The sequence below is a fragment of the Erpetoichthys calabaricus genome, chromosome 15 (genome assembly GCF_900747795.2).
Source record: "Erpetoichthys calabaricus chromosome 15, fErpCal1.3, whole genome shotgun sequence".
Classification (NCBI taxonomy): Eukaryota; Metazoa; Chordata; class Cladistia; order Polypteriformes; family Polypteridae; genus Erpetoichthys; species Erpetoichthys calabaricus.
In genome coordinates, this window is record NC_041408.2 from 7,747,133 (window position 1) to 7,765,861 (window position 18,729).

At 42.5% G+C, this 18,729-nt stretch overlaps 1 protein-coding gene across 1 annotated transcript in view; it reads left to right on the top strand.

Moving 5' to 3' along the window:
• The first annotated feature begins 14,800 nt into the window (after positions 1 to 14,800).
• The window catches only part of fndc1 (fibronectin type III domain containing 1), a 147,123-nt gene continuing 143,194 nt past the window's right edge, over positions 14,801 to 18,729 (top strand). Inside the window, exon 1 of the mRNA XM_028792044.2 lies at positions 14,801 to 15,054. Within this exon, the coding sequence (XP_028647877.2) occupies positions 14,982 to 15,054 (73 nt within the window). The 5' untranslated portion in view covers positions 14,801 to 14,981. The remainder of the gene's footprint in view (positions 15,055 to 18,729) is intronic.

Below are 18,729 nucleotides of genomic sequence, written 5' to 3' on the forward strand. Positions count from 1 at the left end.
CGTCCCCTGTAAGACAGCTTAGACACAATCCACTTCCATTTGTTCAGTCGCATAGTTATTTTATCTAAAAATCCTACCCAATTACTGTTGTCCACCCCCTCAGCACCCATCACCACCCCGAGATATCGAAAACACCTTCTGTCCCACCTCATTTCTAAGGGCAGATCTGGTGGTGAACATGCTGTCCAGGAGCCAATCATGAATGCAGTACTTTTGGCCCAGTTGATTCTTGCTGAAGATATTTTCTCAAATACTTGTTGACATGAAATTAACATTTTAATGTTATCGTTTGATGTGACAAAGATGACAACATCATCAACGTAGGCCAAATATTTAAAAGTAACAGTTGGGCACATAGGAAAACCCACACCCTGCAGTCTGTGACTTATCTGACGTAAAAACGGTTCAATTGACAAAGTATAGAGCATTCCAGATAAGGTACAGCCCTGTTGAATTCCTCTCTTTACTGAGAATGGGGCACTCAACGAGCCGTTGACTTTTAAAACACCAAAAATATCTCTATATATAATCTTCATTTGGATCTTGATGTTTGTTTGTCCGCAAATGAATTAGAAGAAGCACTAGATGGCAGTAGAGAGACAGCTAAAACATAGGCATTGCATTAAGAATCTCCTCCAGGCTTATACTACTGAAGACTGTAGTACTCCAGTCACACCTCAATACACAGACATTCAAACTAAACAAATTGTTGTGCTTTAAATTAACTAATCTTTATATATAATCTTCATTTGGATCTTAATCTTTGTTTGTCTGCGAATTCATGTTCCCCTGACACTGCCTTGGTTGTTACTTTTCTTTACAAACACTGTTGATACCACTCTTTGTGTTTAGATCTGGCGTCGACACCTGCTTCGTTGTCGAGACTGTGGTTTTTTCTGTTTCTATTGACCGTCGTTGGCAGCACTTCGTCCAAATCAAATGTTCACCCGTTTCTTGGAGTCAACAGTCAGAGTATTTAAGTTGGACACACTTCTGTGATTTTCCATCAGTCGCCGTTTGGAGTTCAAGAAAGAAGCATTGGTTCTTCCTTACTCTTTGGATTGCCACAAAGCAACCTGTGAGATTGGAGAAAGGTTGAGAAGAGATCGTGAGAGGAAACGACAGCGTCGTGAAAACGAGACGGACTGTGAACGGAGAGATGCAGAAATGCTCCTCCACCACCACATACAGTGGTGTGAAAAACTATTTGCCCCCTTCCTGATTTCTTATTCTTTTGCATGTTTGTCACACAAAATGTTTCTGATCATCAAACACATTTAACCATTAGTCAAATATAACACAAGTAAACACAAAATGCAGTTTTTAAATGATGGTGTTTATTATTTAGGGAGAAAAAAAATCCAAACCTACATGGCCCTGTGTGAAAAAGTAATTTCCCCCTTGTTAAAAAATAACCTAACTGCGGTGTATCACACCTGAGTTCAATTTCCGTAGCCACCCCCAGGCCTGATTACTGCCACACCTGTTTCAATCAAGAAATCACTTAAATAGGAGCTGCCTGACACAGAGAAGTAGACCAAAAGCACCTGAAAAGCTAGACATCATGCCAAGATCCAAAGAAATTCAGGAACAAATGAGAACAGAAGTAATTGAGATCTATCAGTCTGGTAAAGGTTATAAAGCCATTTCTAAAGCTTTGGAACTCCAGCGAACCACAGTGAGAGCCATTATCCACAAATGGCAAAAACATGGAACAGTGGTGAACCTTCCCAGGAGTGGCCGGCCGACCCAATTTACCCCAAGAGTGCAGAGACGACTCATCTGAGAGGTCACAAAAGACCCCAGGATAACGTCTAAAGAACTGCAGGCCTCACTTGCCTCAATTAAGGTCAGTGTTCACGACTCCACCATAAGAAAGAGACTGGGCAAAAACGGCCTGCATGGCAGATTTCCAAGACGCAAACCACTGTTAAGCAAAAAGAACATTAGGGCTCGTCTCAATTTTGCTAAGAAACATCTCAATGATTGCCAAGACTTTTGGGAAAATACCTTGTGGACTGATGAGTCAAAAGTTGAACTTTTTGGAAGGCAAATGTCCCGTTACATCTGGCGTAAAAGGAACACAGCATTTCAGAAAAAGAACATCATACCAACAGTAAAATATGGTGGTGGTAGTGTGATGGTCTGGGGTTGTTTTGCTGCTTCAGGACCTGTAAGGCTTGCTGTGATAGATGGAACCATGAATTCTACTGTCTACCAAAAAATCCTGAAGGAGAATGTCCGGCCATCTGTTCGTCAACTCAAGCTGAAGCGATCTTGGGTGCTGCAACAGGACAATGACCCAAAACACACCAGCAAATCCACCTCTGAATGGCTGAAGAAAAACAAAATGAAGACTTTGGAGTGGCCTAGTCAAAGTCCTGACCTGAATCCAATTGAGATGCTATGGAATGACCTTGAAAAGGCGGTTCATGCTAGAAAACCCTCAAATAAAGCTGAATTACAACAATTTTGCAAAGATGAGTGGGCCAAAATTCCTCCAGAGCGCTGTAAAAGATTCATTGCAAGTTATCGCAAACGCTTGATTGCAGTTATTGCTGCTAAGGGTGGCCCAACCAGTTATTAGGTTCAGGGGGCAATTACTTTTTCACACAGAGCCATGTAGGTTTGGATTTTTTTTCTCCCTAAATAATAAAAACCACCATTTACAAACTGCATTTTGTGTTTACTTGTGTTATAATTGACTAATGGTTAAATGTGTTTGATGATCAGAAACATTTTGTGTGACAAACATGCAAAAGAATAAGAAATCAGGAAGGGGGCAAATAGTTTTTCACACCACTGTAATTACTATTCGGACAGTGATTCTGAGTAGGCTGTTCCTATTGAATCAATGTCCAAGGGTTTTGTTTTGTAATTTTGTTTCCCTTATAAAAAATCATAATGCTGTGCGACGAAGGGCCCAGTTCACGACTGGCAGCCACATTTCAACAGGGAGCCCTTCATAGACAACTTTAACACGCGCAACGTAGTTGTGCGCATATGGCTAGTTAGTATATAATAGCCTTATCATACTTATAAAACTGTCCCCAAAACCAAAACTTTTCAGTGTATTAAACAAATATCGGTGATCTACTCGATCGAAAGCCTTTTTCTGGTCTAGGGACAGAATCCCCAAATCAACCCCACACAGATTACATGCTGAGATAACATCCCGCAATACAAAAATATTATCATGAATTGACCGGTCTGGCACACAGTATGATTGACACGGGTGAATTATGGAGTCCATTACATTCCTCAGGCGGTTGGCCAAGGCCCTTGAAAAGATCTTGTAGTCTGTAGACAATAGGCTCACAGGACGCCAGTTTTTGATTTGGCGCAAGTCCCCTTTTTTTGGTAGCAGAACGATGACAGCTCTCCTGCAGCTCAGTGGTAATTCACCAATCTTTATACTCTCCAGAAACACTGTAAGCATGTCTGGTCCCAACAGATGCCAAAACTGCTTATAGAATTCTGTTGGAATTCCGTCAATCCCCGGAGTCTTTCCAACATTTAAATTAGACAGCGAGTCGGAGAGTTCTTGCAGATTAATCTCGGTGTCCAGATGTAATTTTAACTTTTCCGAAATTGATGGCATACCTTCCAAGAACTCAGACATTGCAGCCTCATCGATGCTTTCCTCCTTGAATAAATTTTTGTAAAACGAGACAGCAAAGTCTCTTATCTCCTCTGTAGTACACAGTTCTTGACCGTTGGTGTCACGGAGCATATGGATTGTCTTGCTCTGTGCTTCCTTCTTTTCAATACTAAAAAAAAACCTTGTGGGTGCGTCCAGGTGATTCAGATTCTGGAAGCGAGACCTCACTAAAGCCCCCTGAGCCTGCAACTCCAGAAGCTGAGACAGTGAATGTTTTTTAGCTGTTAAAATTTCAAAGGTATCCTTATCAAAATTTTGTAGTTCAGTGATGTCCTCCTCCAGGCTTTTCATATGATCCACACTCCTCTTCGTTACTTGCTTGGTGTATTGTTGGCAAAAAGCCTTAATCTGTACTTTCGAGACATCTCACCATTGTTTGAGGGAAGTGAATTTGGATTTAGTGAGGGTCCACTGCTGCCAGAAAAATCCAAAGCACTGAAGGAAGTCTGAATCATCCAACAGGGAAACATTGAATTGCCAGAAAGACTTAAAGAAAAGTTTTTTAGAAAAGGTGAGCTTTAATGCTACTAGTGAGTGATCAGAAAAACTGAAAGGACAGATATAAGTAGTGGTGATTGTATTCAGAAGATGCCGTGAACAGTAAAACCTGTCTAACTGTGCCATTGAAATGCGGCAACCCAGCCCCCCTTTAACCCAGGTGTATTGTCTATCTGTAGGAAAATTATTCCGCCATACATCCACCAGATCTGACTGCTGTAATAAAGTATGTAATACTCGGACAGAAGCTGGATGAGGCTCAGCACCATTTCGATCCAGTTGAGCATTTTCTGTACAATTAAAATCCCCTCCTAGCAGAAGAATTTCCCCATTAATAAACGATTCCACCACCTTTCTCAATGAATCAAAGAAACAGATCCTCTCTCGACCATTTGTTGGTGCATAAGAATTAATGAACACGAGGTCCTGATCGCCATCTTTAATCTGCACCACCAGCAGGCGCCCAGCCACCACCTCACTAATATCAGTAATCTGTAAATTTACAGTTTTGGAAATCAGCACAGCAACCCCAGCACTGACATGGGATCTGTGACTAAGCACAGCCTGACCCCCCCATTCACGTAGCCAGTCCGACTGATTCCTAGTATCGGTGTGCGTTTCCTGAAGTAGTGCTATGTGAAAGCCTTTTTGCCCTAAATAATCAAAAACAGCAGCCCTTTTTGCGTCTCCCCTACACCCATTTACATTTAGACTCCCAATATGTAAAGAGTCCATTAATACAAAGCACAAGGGAGTGACCAATAAATTACACAACACAAACGAATAAAAGAAACGTAGAGCTACCTCCATCATGATTAAAGCAGTGATTTCCTAACCCTACTGATCAGATTCTTTAATCTCACGGACTCTTTCTGGTCCATGCCAAGCTGTACGGCATTGCGCATCACCCTCTGTGCTGACACCAGGAAGAGCTGAACATCTGGGAAGTGCTCCTCCACTTTAACTCCTCTCTTGCCCCCAATAAATTCCAAGAAATACCGAATACTTGCGGTGCTGTATCCGCCTCCGAGTGTATACCTTGATGAGGACTCGCTTCTCACGGAGGCGTCAGTGTCACTGCCCTCATCCTCCCTGTCACCCACATCACAGTCACTGTAACTTTTAAACAAGTGGCTGCGTTCACTGGATGGCTCAATGGACACAAGGCTTTTCTTTGCAGACTTCGTATTCTCCGATTTATTCTTTCGCTTATGACGGGGCACTTTGAAACTCTCATCCCTCTCGCTCACACTTGCACTCCCACTCTCCACGGCACACACCTCGTCCATCGGCCTCTCACTCATCTGCCTTTCCACGACTTGCGCCGAGCTCTGCTTCGTCAGCAGTGCGTTCTCAGCGGCCTGAACTTGTGCAGCTTCATCGGTTACCTGAGACTCGTTCACAGCAGTGGCGACTGGCGCAGCTCCCTCGGAAAGAGCGTTCAATGTCGTCCCCTCACTGCTACTGATCTCAGGCTCTGTGCTTACTTTACACACTGCACTGTCGGCTTCAGCCGGCTTTTCATCGGCAGCAAGAAGCGCGCTCTTCTCTGGAGCGTCTACAGACAGAAAGCTTGCAGGCCGATCACACACAACACCCGCACCCTCCAACCGATCATTACACACAGACCCATCATCCTCCATATTGTCCACCTCACTTTCATACTCAGACTCGCAGTTTTCATCGTTAACCCCGTCATTGTTCTCCTTAATCTGAGTTGAGCCGCCCGGCAGCACCCCAGGTTCATGTTTGCACTGTGCCGCCTTGTGTCCAGCTCTGCCACAGTTAAAGCATTTCATTGTATCTGAAGTGACAAATACTACATAATCATCGCCCTCTACCTTAAACCTGAGGGCCACGTTTATTTCCTCATTCATGTTATTTAAAATCATATAAACTTGTCTCCGAAAGGAGACCACATGTTTTAATTCCTGCATCTTGCAGCCAAGTGGGATCAATACTATATCAGACATTATCTGCTCATAACGTTTCAATTCCCTTAGTAAAATATCATTTTTTTAAGAAAGGTGGAACATTAGAAACGATAACTTTCTTCGCAGGCGCTGATAACGGCAGGACAGGAACTAATGCGCCATTAATAACAACCCCTTCTTCAACGAGTGTATTCACAAGAGACTCATCGTTTAAAAAAACAACCACAGACTTGTTTGATAGGACATTTTTATAACCGACAACGTTTCCTACTCCCACCACACATGCTTCGGCAGAAACCTGAGGATCCACCAGGACCTTTGCGCCATGACGGCGTGAAAGATTTTCAAACGCCTTCGGTAACAAACCAGGAGCCCTGCCTTTGGACACGGCCATGGCGATAACCGCCAAAGCCGCGTCTTAAACAGTAAAAACTATCAAAAAAAAAAACAATTCTAAAACTAAACACTAACAAAAAAAATAACCAATAGAAAGAAAAAAGAGAAAAAGTAAGAGACTTACACAGAGACCTCGACGCCTGTCGGCTTCCCACAACTCGAACACGCCCACCCCAGACAGCACTAATCGAGCGATAGATAGATAGATATCGTAGTTGGCAGGATTAGATAGATAGATAGATAGATAGATAGATAGATAGATAGATAGATAGATAGATAGATAGATAGATAGATAGATAGATAGATAGATAGATAGATAGCGTAGTTGGCAGGATTAGATAGATAGATAGATAGATAGATAGATAGATAGATAGATAGATAGATAGATAGATAGATAGATAGATAGATAGATAGATAGATAGATAGATATCGTAGTTGGCAGGATTAGATAGATAGATAGATAGATAGATAGATAGATAGATAGATAGATAGATAGATAGATAGATAGATAGATAGATAGATAGATAGATAGATAGATAGATAGATAGATAGATAGATAGATAGCGTAGTTGGCAGGATTAGATAGATAGATAGATAGATAGATAGATAGATAGATAGATAGATAGATAGATAGATAGATAGATAGATAGATAGATAGATAGCGTAGTTGGCAGGATTAGATAGATAGATAGATAGATAGATAGATAGATAGATAGATAGATAGATAGATAGATAGATAGATAGATAGATAGATAGATAGATAGATAGATAGATAGATAGATAGATATCGTAGTTGGCAGGATTAGATAGATAGATAGATAGATAGATAGATAGATAGATAGATAGATAGATAGATAGATAGATAGATAGATAGATAGATAGATAGATAGATAGATAGATAGATAGATAGATAGATAGATAGATAGATATCGTAGTTGGCAGGATTAGATAGATAGATAGATAGATAGATAGATAGATAGATAGATAGATAGATAGATAGATAGATAGATAGATAGATAGATAGATGGCGTAGTTGGCAGGATTAGATAGATAGATAGATAGATAGATAGATAGATAGACAGACAGACAGACAGACAGACAGACAGACAGACAGACAGACAGATAGATAGATAGATAGATAGATAGATAGATAGATAGATAGATAGATAGATAGATAGATAGATAGATAGATAGATAGATAGATAGATAGATAGGAATTCATTTTATTAATAAAAATGTTTGTGATGTGCCATCTGTTGGAATGACACATTCAATACAAAATTCACACTGCAAATGTTAACACTGAGGTCTACTTTGATGATTTAGATTTCAAAGTGTCTTAGACAGGTAGCACAGCTAATTTAGTACATAAATACTTCTTACATTCTAATAAAAAATGAAAAAATGGTAATTTCTGAAATGACACCAAAACATAAAACAATAAGCAATAGCAGCTTGCCTACTGAAGATAGGAGCCCAACTAAAAGCAGAAGTTGGGTGGGATGAGAAGCTGCAGCCCCATTAGGCCCTGGTCCTGAACTTCAGATTCTGGATTAAGTGAGGTGAATGGGAGAACAGCGGCCCCTAGTGGGTAAATGTGAAGAACACAAGGCTTATTCACAAATGCATTTAGAGAATGATGAGAATTTCTTTTCATTAACCCATTTATTTTTCAACCCATTTTTATTTGTTGTGAAAAAGAATACAAAGTAATTCAAAGTCATGTCATTTTTTAACCCACTTAATTCAGGAGCCTATCCCAGCTAGCATAGGATGCAAAGGAGGAACAAACCCTGGACAAGGGGTGCCAGTCCATCTTAATATGAACAGTCACACACCCACCCCAGGGCCCATTTTGCTTTACCAGTTTACCAAATCTGCAAGTCTTTGGAGAGTGGGAGGAAATCCAAGCACCTGGTGGAAACCCACAGAGACACAGGGAGAACATGCAAACTCTCCACTGGGTGGGCCTGGAATGTGAATCCTGGTCTCCTTACTGCAAGGCAGCAGTGCTACCGCGGCACCACTTGGGACTCAAAGTGATTCAATCGAATAATTTCCGTGCCCAGGCACCAACACACAATCTCTGAGAATGCAGCAAAGCTTTCACGGGCTTACATGGTACAAGAAGATAAAATAATAAAAAATAGACACAATGCCATTTTATTTTGGGGTTGGACTGATTTGAAGTTGGCAAGCAGCCTAATGGTTAATCCAGTTTAGGTTCACTAAGAGCAGGAGTCCATCCATCTGTCTATCTATAGTATCCTCAAAACCTGCCTATCCAGACCAGGGTCTCTGGAGACAGGCCCGGCTAGCATAAGGTACAAGGCAGGAACAATCCCTGGACGGGGGGCCCGGTCCATCACAGGGTGAGCACACGCTCAGACCAGCACACCCTAGGACCAGGTTAGCATCGCCAATCCACCTAACCTGCATGTCAGTGGACTGTGGGTGTTTTTCAAAGTGCAGGGACAAGAAGGACAATTGACTGGACGACAGACACAGCTGCGCTCACACAAGCTGGGTAGTTTTGGGGTCTCAAATTGACGTCACACATACTGTCGGCCTTTGTCACTGCCTGGAGGTTTGAACAGCAGAACAATCTGGACGACAACAGGCCATTCAGCCCCACAAAGCTCACCAGTCCTGTCCCTTTAATTATTTGAAAAAGATATCAAGTCGAGTTTTGAAAGCCACTAAAGTCTCACTGTCCACCACACTACGTGGTTCTCTGTGTGAAGAAAAAAACTTCCTAATGTTTGTGTGAAATTTCCCCTTCACAAGTTTCCAACTGTGTCCCCGTCTTCTTGATGAGCTCATTTTAATGTCACCGTCTCGATCCACTGGACTAATTCCCTTCATAATTTCAAACACTCCAGTCAGGTCTCCACTTCATCTTCTTTTTCTTAAACTGTAAAGGCTCAGCTCTTTTCATCTTTCCTCATAACTCATCCCCTGTAGCCCTGAATCAGCCTGGTTGCTCTTCTCTGGACCTTTTCTTGTGCTGCTATGTCCTTTTTGTAGCCTGGAGACCAAAACTGCACTCAGAACTCCAGATGAGGCCTCACCAGTGTGTTATAAAGCTTGAGCAGAACCTCCTGGGACTTGTACTCCACACGTCAAGGCGCTATATAACCTGACATTCTGTTAGCCTTCTTAATGGCTTCTGAACACTGTCTGGCAGTTGATAGCTTAGAGTCCACTACGACTCCTAACTCCTTCTCATAAGCCGTACTCTCTATTTTCAGACCTCCCATTGTGTATTCAAACCTCACATATTTATTTCTGACTTGTAATTCTTTACATTTACTGACGATAAACTTCATCTGCCGAAGCCAAGTCCCTCTGTGATGATTCTACAGATTCTCGATTATTTGCCAATCCACCCAGCTTGTTATCATCTGTAAACCTAACCAGCTTGTTCTGTATATTCCTACTCAAATCATTAAATTTATCACATAACTAGCTGTGTAAGCCCATGCTGTGAAAAGCCCAGGGTCCTAGAAACTATTGAAATCGTCAGAAAACAAATTGAAATGTGGAGATGTCAGGTAATTGAAAGGAACTACTCTGAGCGTCTCTCTCCTAGGAGGATTCATTTTGCCGATGTGCTCGCTTCGCTTGTGTATTAGTGGCAGGAGGAAAAGTGAAAGGGATACTGTTTTGTCGATGTTAGCGGCTAAGTGACTTGGTCTTTCTTTTGAGGTTTCAATTCGCCGACATGCTCGCCTCACTTGTGTATTAGCGGCTAGGCGACTTTGTCTTTCTTCTGACATTTCGTTTCGCTGATGTCCTCGCCTCACTTGTGTATTAGCGGCTAGGCGACTTTGTCTTTCTTCTGACATTTCGTTTCGCCGATGTGCTCGCCTCACTTGTGTATTAGCGGCTAGGCGACTTTGTCTTTCTTCTGACATTTCGTTTCGCCGATGTGCTCACATTGCTTGTGTATTAGCGGCTAGGCGACTTTGTCTTTCTTCTGACATTTCGTTTCGCTGATGTCCTCGCCTCACTTGTGTATTAGCGGCTAGGCGACTTTGTCTTTCTTCTGACATTTCGTTTCGCCGATGTGCTCACATTGCTTGTGTATTAGCGGCTAAGCGACTTTGTCTTTCTTCTGACATTTCGTTTCGCCGATGTCCTCGCTTCGCTTGTGTATTAGCGGCAGGAGGAAAAGTGAAAGGGATACTGTTTTGTCGATGTTAGCGGCTAAGTGACTTGGTCTTTCTTTTGAGGTTTCAATTCGCCGACATGCTCGCCTCACTTGTGTATTAGCGGCTAGGCGACTTTGTCTTTCTTCTGACATTTCGTTTCGCCGATGTGCTCACATTGCTTGTGTATTAGCGGCTAGGCGACTTTGTCTTTCTTCTGACATTTCGTTTCGCCGATGTCCTCGCCTCGCTTGTGTATTAGCGGCTAGGCGACTTTGTCTTTCTTCTGACATTTCGTTTCGCCGATGTGCTCGCCTCGCTTGTGTATTAGCGGCTAGGCGACTTTGTCTTTCTTCTGAGGTTTCGTTTCGCCGATGTGCTCGCCTCACTTGTGTATTAGTGGCTAGGCGACTTTGTCTTTCTTCTGACATTTCGTTTCGCCGATGTGCTCACATTGCTTGTGTATTAGCGGCTAAGTGACTTTGTCTTCTGACATTTCCTTTCGCCGATGTGCTCACCTCACTTGTGTATTAGCGGCTAAGCGACTTTGTCTTTCTTCTGACATTTCGTTTCGCCGATGTGCTCGCCTCTCTTGTGTATTAGCGGCTAGGCGACTTTGTCTTTCTTCTGAGGTTTCGTTTCGCCGATGTGTTCGCCTCACTTGTGTATTAGCGGCTAGGCGACTTTGTCTTTCTTCTGACATTTTGTTTCGCCGATGTGCTCACATTGCTTGTGTATTAGCGGCTAAGTGACTTTGTCTTCTGACGTTTCGTTTCGCCGATGTGCTCGCCTCACTTGTGCATTAGCGGCTAAGCAAGTGACGTTTTCTTCAGAGGTCTACTTTCGTCGATGTGCTCGCATCGCTTGTGTATTAACAATTAAATGACTTTGTCTTTCTTTTGAGGGTTCATTTCTCCAATGTGCTCGCCTCGCTTGTGCATTAGCGGCTATGCGACTTTGTGTTTCTTCTGACGTTTCGTTTTGCCGATGTGCTCGCCTCACTTGTGTTATTAGCAGCTAAGCGAGTGTCTCTTTCTTCTGACGTTTCGTTTTGCCAATGTGCTCGCCTTGCTTGTGTTTCCTCGGAGGTCGAGGCCTTACCCCGACTCCACCTCTTACTTCCAGGCCAGACAGACAGACACACACACTTCCACGCGTAGACGTTTATATATAAGATAGCCACATCCCCAACACTGCCCCCTACTGGACACCACTCAATTCTGATGATGTTCCTCCCACCATCACCCTCTGTGTCTGAGCCAATTCTGCACTCATCTACACTCCACCCCCTGACCTGCCACTTCTTTTAGTTTGATGCCCACCCTCTCATGTGGCACCTCATCAAACGCTTTCTGAATTCCCAGATCAATAATCTCATCTGCTCCACTCTGGTCGTATCCTTTTTGTTGCTTCCTGATCGAATTCCAGCATGTTGGTAAAACACGACCTCCCTCTTCTGACCCCATGCTGATTGTTCAGTTAAACTCCTGTTCTTGCCCTGTGCCACCCAGTCTTATCCTTAATAATTCCTTCCATTCATTTTCATGTGATGCACATTAACTTTACTGGCCTACAGTTGTTTGGATCTGCCCAGTCGCCCTTTTCACATACCGGGAAAATATTTGCCATTTTCCAGTCCTTTGGAATCTCACCAGGGTTCAGTGACTTTCTATCTGCACTCTCTGGCCTCCCTATGAACTCGAGGGTAAGTGTTATCTGGCCCTGGTGGTTTCGTTGGATTCAGCCTGGTGATGCAGTAGTAGGCACCGCTGTATCTTGGGTCCAACATCCTGAGTTCTGGTCCCAAGCTCAATGATCTCTCAAGGTCTTAACATGGTCACATTTTTGTTCTCCTGTACCCCCAAAATGCTAGTGGATTGAGAAGGAAGTCTAAATCACAAGTGCACAAGTCTAATGTTGTTTCCTGCCTGGCACTCAGTGCTGCCAGGATAGGCTCCGTTCTTCTTTGACTCAGATGTTTTGCCTGTTTGATCCCTTATATGTAGATACAGATATTAGAGTGAGAAAACTCCACAGGGGAAGTGACCAGGCTGGCACTGGAATCATCTCATGGAGATGTAAGTCAGCCACGTTCACCACTGAGCTACCAGGCCATCTCAAAAAAAAGAGTTGTCAGCACTTCAGTGGTCCACCGATCTGGCTGTTTGGCCAAACTGAGCAATTGTGGGTGATGAACCATGGCAAGAGAAGTGAGCGAGACCCCTGATGGTCACCCTGGCTGAGCTTTATGGTTCCTGGGTGGCGATGGGAGAAACTTCCAGAAGAACAACAGTTAGTGCAACACTCCACTACTACTCTGGACTGTATGAACACAGCCAGACGGAAGACACATTGAAGCACACTTGAATTTGCCAAAAGACCCCTAAAGGACCCTCAGATCGTGAGAAATGACATTCTCTGCTCTGAAGAAATCATGATTAGAATTGTGCCTGAAGGAAACCGGGTACTGCCCGTCTCCTGAGCAATAACATTCCAGCAGTGAAGCGTGGTGGTGGCAGCATCAAGCTCAGCAGCAGGTACAGGGAGACTAGAAAAATGTTGAGGGAAAGCTGAAGGGAGCAAAATTCAGAGCTGTCCTTAATGAAAACCTGCTAAAGACGGGACTGAGGGCCCACCTTCACGCAGGACAACACTGGGAATATCCTTGAATGAGTTGAACCTAACTGGACATCTCTGAAGTAACCCGGAAATAGCTGTCCACTGATGGTTTCCATTCACCCGGACAGAGATGGAGATGATCTGCAGAGAAGAATGGCAGAAAATCCCCAAATCCAGGTATGCGAAGCTTGTTATGTCAAGCCCAAGAAGACTCCAGCCAAGAATTGCTGCCAAAGGGTCTTCAACCGAGTACTGGGTAAATCATCTGAATTGACTTTAATTAAAAGGATAAGTGTCTGTCTATCTATGGGTCTGTCCAGTTGCTATTTTTCTTCCATTGCAACAGGTGGTGCATCACAATCATTTCTAGTAATACATACAATGTGTTGCATTTGTCATTCCAACAGATAGTGCATCACAAACAATAACACTCTTTTTACAAATCCCTTGCCAAATGGCATATAACAGAGACATGTGCATTGCAATTGTCATTCCAACAGATGACGCATCACAAACATTGGTAGGGATGCATTTTATTACTACAAATGCAATGTGCCATCTGTTGGAATGACAAATGAAATGCATTTATTATTTCATGCATTGAAAATACATTCCATTAGATGGTGCAATGTAAACATTAATGCTCAGGTGTACCGTGATTTAGATTTCAAGCATCGGCTGGCACCGAAACAAACTGTAAACCACCACGCACACTTCAACTTCTGTTAGGATTTCTGTTTTGGTGCAGTACCAGTGTGATGGCCACAAGATGGCAGACAAAGACACTTTAAGATGTTTTTGTCCAGGTGCCACAAGATTAAAAATGTGTGGGTTAGGTGATTTTGCCCTGAGAATTTGACTATCACAGGTAGATATAAAGGCGCTATAAACAGATTGTTCTTAAAGGCACACCAAAATAGATATCAGGGCATATATGAAAAACATCATTTCAGAATAGATAGATAGATAGATAGATAGATAGATAGATAGATAGATAGATAGATAGATAGATAGATAGATAGATAGATAGATAGATAGATAGATGTGTAAGGCACTATATACTTAGCCAGATTAGTCTTAAAGGTGCAATAAAATTAATCATGATATGTCTGTCTATTACATGTGTCTCCAAGTCCACTTTATGGCCTGTGCTTTAAGCTTTGGAAAGGTGCTATATAAATCAAATGTATTATTATTATTATTATTATTATTATTATTATTATTATTATTATTATTATTATTATTACACTGTTCAGTTTTACTCCATTCTCTAGCAGTCCTGAACCGAATTCAATAGATTTGAAGAATGCCATGTTTTAATTAGGCACTCCATCTAAAACTGCTTCCAACCTTGCACCCAGTGCTGTTGAGAATAGGAACCGGCCCTACAATGAAAGGGCGAGTTAATGGATGGATTACTTAGAAACCTGGGGGGCGGGTGGCGGGGGTACTGGAATGAACAGCCGCTCATACTTCAGCGGCTTTGAAAGGCATCGCAGACGACAATAACATCCTTCTCAGCTGTGGCCTTGATGCCTTACAGTCCAAATAAAGAAGTGCAACGGAGCTGCAGTAACGTGTATGTCCACAAGAGGGCAGCAAGTGGCGGAAAGACGGAGGAGTAAGATGCTTCTAGTCCGGCAGACACTCGGGGCTTTACAACGCGCTGTCCGCTTCTTCTTTGCACCAGTGCTGAAGTAAAGGATTCTGCTGCTCTTCACAATGTCTTCAACTCCAGCACGGATTATTTTAGCCATTTGCATTTCGCTCAATTCTTTCCTGTCGTCAGAAACAGGTAGGCATTTCCTTTGCCTTCTACACCACTGAGCCACCCAGGGGTGACTTTATGATGTAATGTGGGCAAACTTTTAGAGGATTTTTTAAACCACAAATGCTGTTTTTTTAATACTCTGAAGATTTTTCTTTTTCTTTTATTGTTTATGCATGACCGTTTAAGGTGTAGGCGCGCATGCCCTAGTTTAAAATCAAAACTTAAAGCTCAGACAGTAACTAGCAATTATTCACTTTTTACTGTAATGCACAGCCTTCATTTTATTGCTGAAGAATGGGGGAATAAAATAAAATTACATGTTCCTTTTTTAATTTGCATAATGCATAATGCATACACAAGTGGTCTCACATTTCAATACATAGCGTGCGCTCCTCGCATTGGGGCACTAAACGCGCGTCTTTATTTAATTCTCTCCTGAGAGCCACTCTGGCTCATGGCAGGCGAGTCTTTTTTGCTTTGGAAACAACTGAATTGGGTTGAAAACAAACTGAAAAACAGACGGGTCAGCCTGGGATATTTAGTGTGGAAGGGGGGCTGCAGGGAGTATCTGCCACTGGACAGAAGTGAATCCCCAGGTACAGGGTGTGAGGGGGCAGCGCTAGAAACACAAAAGAGGACACCAGATGGTCGGTGGGTCAGGCAGTGCCATTTAGCCCCGCGGTCCTGGCAAGCGGCACGGAAAGTCGTGCCAGGCAGCCAGCCAGCCAATACAACAGGCCGAGTGCCCCCTGCGATGTCTGCTTCCTGGGTGGGCGATCGTCTTCATGTGTCTGATGGAGTCGGGGGTGAGACGACTGCTGACCGAGGGAGTGAGGGTCTCGTGTTCTGCTTGCTTTTATACCGAACGGAATATCAGGTTGAACTGCGCTCTCTCTGGAAAGCCGTCTTCAATTAGATTAAATTAGATAAGTAGTTCAGGACATCTGAAAAAATCAGGCTGGCATTTTGTCACCCGGAAATTCTGTCGTGTGACTTTGTGGTGTTGGGACAGGTCGGGTGATACGTCCCGATGAAACACATTATATATATATATATATATATATATATATATATATATATATATATATATATATATATATATATATATATATATATATATATATATATATATAAGCAACACGAATACTCTCCTGGCTACATTGCATATATAATCTGAGTCGACCAACTGTCATTACAAACACTAATAAAAATTGACTGTCAATTTATTAAAATATAGACAGATTTGAAAAGCACTATTAGATAGATAGATAGATAGATAGATAGATAGATAGATAGATAGATAGATAGATAGATAGATAGATAGATAGATAGATAGATAGATAGATGAAAGGCACTATACAATAAATAGATAGATAGATAGATAGATAGATAGATAGATAGATAGATAGATAGATAGATAGATAGATAGATAGATAGATAGATAGATAGATAGATAGATGAAAGGCACTATACAATAGATAGATAGATAGATAGATAGATAGATAGATAGATAGATAGATAGATAGATAGATAGATAGATAGATAGATAGATAGATAGATAGATAGATAGATAGATGAAAGGCACTATACAATAGATAGATAGATAGATGATAGTGTTGCAGTATCAATAATAATAATATCTAGATAATATTCTATATCTATATATCTTATATAATGTGATGCGTTGCATAATCCATCCATCTATCCAACCCGTTATATCCTAAGTACAGGGTCACGGGGGTCTGCTGGAGCCAATCCCAGCCAACACAGGGCGCAAAGCAGGAAACAATCCCCGGGCAGGGCGCAAGCCCCCCCGAAACCCCCACCCCCCCAACCCCCCGCACGCGTTGCATAATATATATATATATATATATATATATATATATATATATATATATATATATATATATATATATATATATATATATATATATATATACCTGTACAGGATGGTGCTGTATCTAAATGCTCAAATTGGTCTTAATGGAACAATAAAATGGATATGAGGATATACTGTATATGAAATGCAATATTTTAAAGTAGATAGATAGACAGATATGAAAGGCACTATATTTCGATAAATATGAAAGGCGCCACATAAGAGATCGATACAAAGGTATTGCCTACTCAGATTGGTCCCAAAAGCACAATACAATGAATATCAAGACATGTACGACATGCACTGTTGTAAAAGTACGGCAGATCGGTCGATGGGCAGGTATGAAGGGCACTATCTGCTCTACGCTACATTAAAATGGTTTCGTTTTTATCGGTTCACACAGGCACACACAGAAGCGGACTGACTGCTTGTCCGCTATGCCGATCCACACTCGTGAACTTGACTCCGCTAAATCTTGCACAGATGCCATGTTGGCATGGGGTAACGCAACAGGCTGTGCTTCGTTCCCAAACAGAGTTGGCACTTGCATAGGTAGACACGCATATTCATAACACTTCGCACCCACATCTGCACATTTATCCACCCATACTTTTCGTTTGAGTTTTAGTTCATTTTACTTGTATTTTACCTTCAACGACACCAGACCCCTAACTTCTTTGGTTCCTCTTTCTCCTTCTCTGTCGCCGGTTTTGTTCGCGCCGCTTTAAGGTGCCGCTTTAGCCAATGATGTCTTCCCGTGTCGGTTGTCTACATAAAAACTTGTGTTGTCTTTTTCTACTCTTCCTTTATTTTTATTTATTGTCCTTAGTATTATGGTCGATGGGAGATGACTGGCAGGTTTCGGTAGTACGGCGTTTTTTGGGGGGTTTGATTGGGGTTGACAGCACCCAGAATGGGCTGGTGGTTGTAAATATGAGGTGCGAATGTTGACCATTCTGTCCATGCAACATGCTGCCTGCTGATTCCCATCCATCCATCCATCCATTTTCCAACCCGCTGAATCCGAACACAGGGTCACGGGGGTCTGCTAGAGTCAATCCCAGCCAACACAGGGCGCAAGGCAGGGAACCAATCCCCGAGCCTCATTATGCGGAGCCTGAGCTGATTACGTCCTGAGCGTGACGTGTGACGTCGGCTGTCAATCACCTGCTCAGGAGAGCGGCGCTAAGACGGGCTGACTGCTCAAGGAGGTGAGGCGGCGACAGGTCCAGACGCCTGCGTTAGGGGAAAACCTCCTTCCCTGCTGATCCCCTAGGAATTTTAAAAAGGGGATTTTTTTTGTCCTTCCCCTTACAGAATGAACTGAATGAACTCGTTTAAAAAAAATCTTGGCTGTAAGCACAAAAAAAAATCACCTGGAGGAGTCAGTCAGTCAGTCAGTCAGTCAGTCAGTCAGTCAGTCAGTCAGTCAGTCAGTCTCTACATGGCGACGGACCGGACCTGCAGATGGAGCCATCCTTCAGTTTTACAGATGGACTGCCAAGGAAGGGATGACTCCTGCTAAACTTTTCGACTTTGGGAAAAAAAAAGAACATACCAGGAGACGTCAACCAGTATCAGAAATCTGTGAAGCATCAGTGCAAAATCCTGTGGAAATAACCCGCCGCCTTTCCTCTTTGAAGTTCTGACAGAAACACTTCTGTTTTCCAAAAGGTTAAAAGGGGAGAAGGCAGATTTATATCTTTTTTTTTATTTTTAAGCGAGAAAGTTAATAAGAAATGAAAATGTGTGAAGACGGCACGGTTATCATTATGATGGCGATTATTGCCTACTGCACAGATGACACAGCTGCCGTCTCA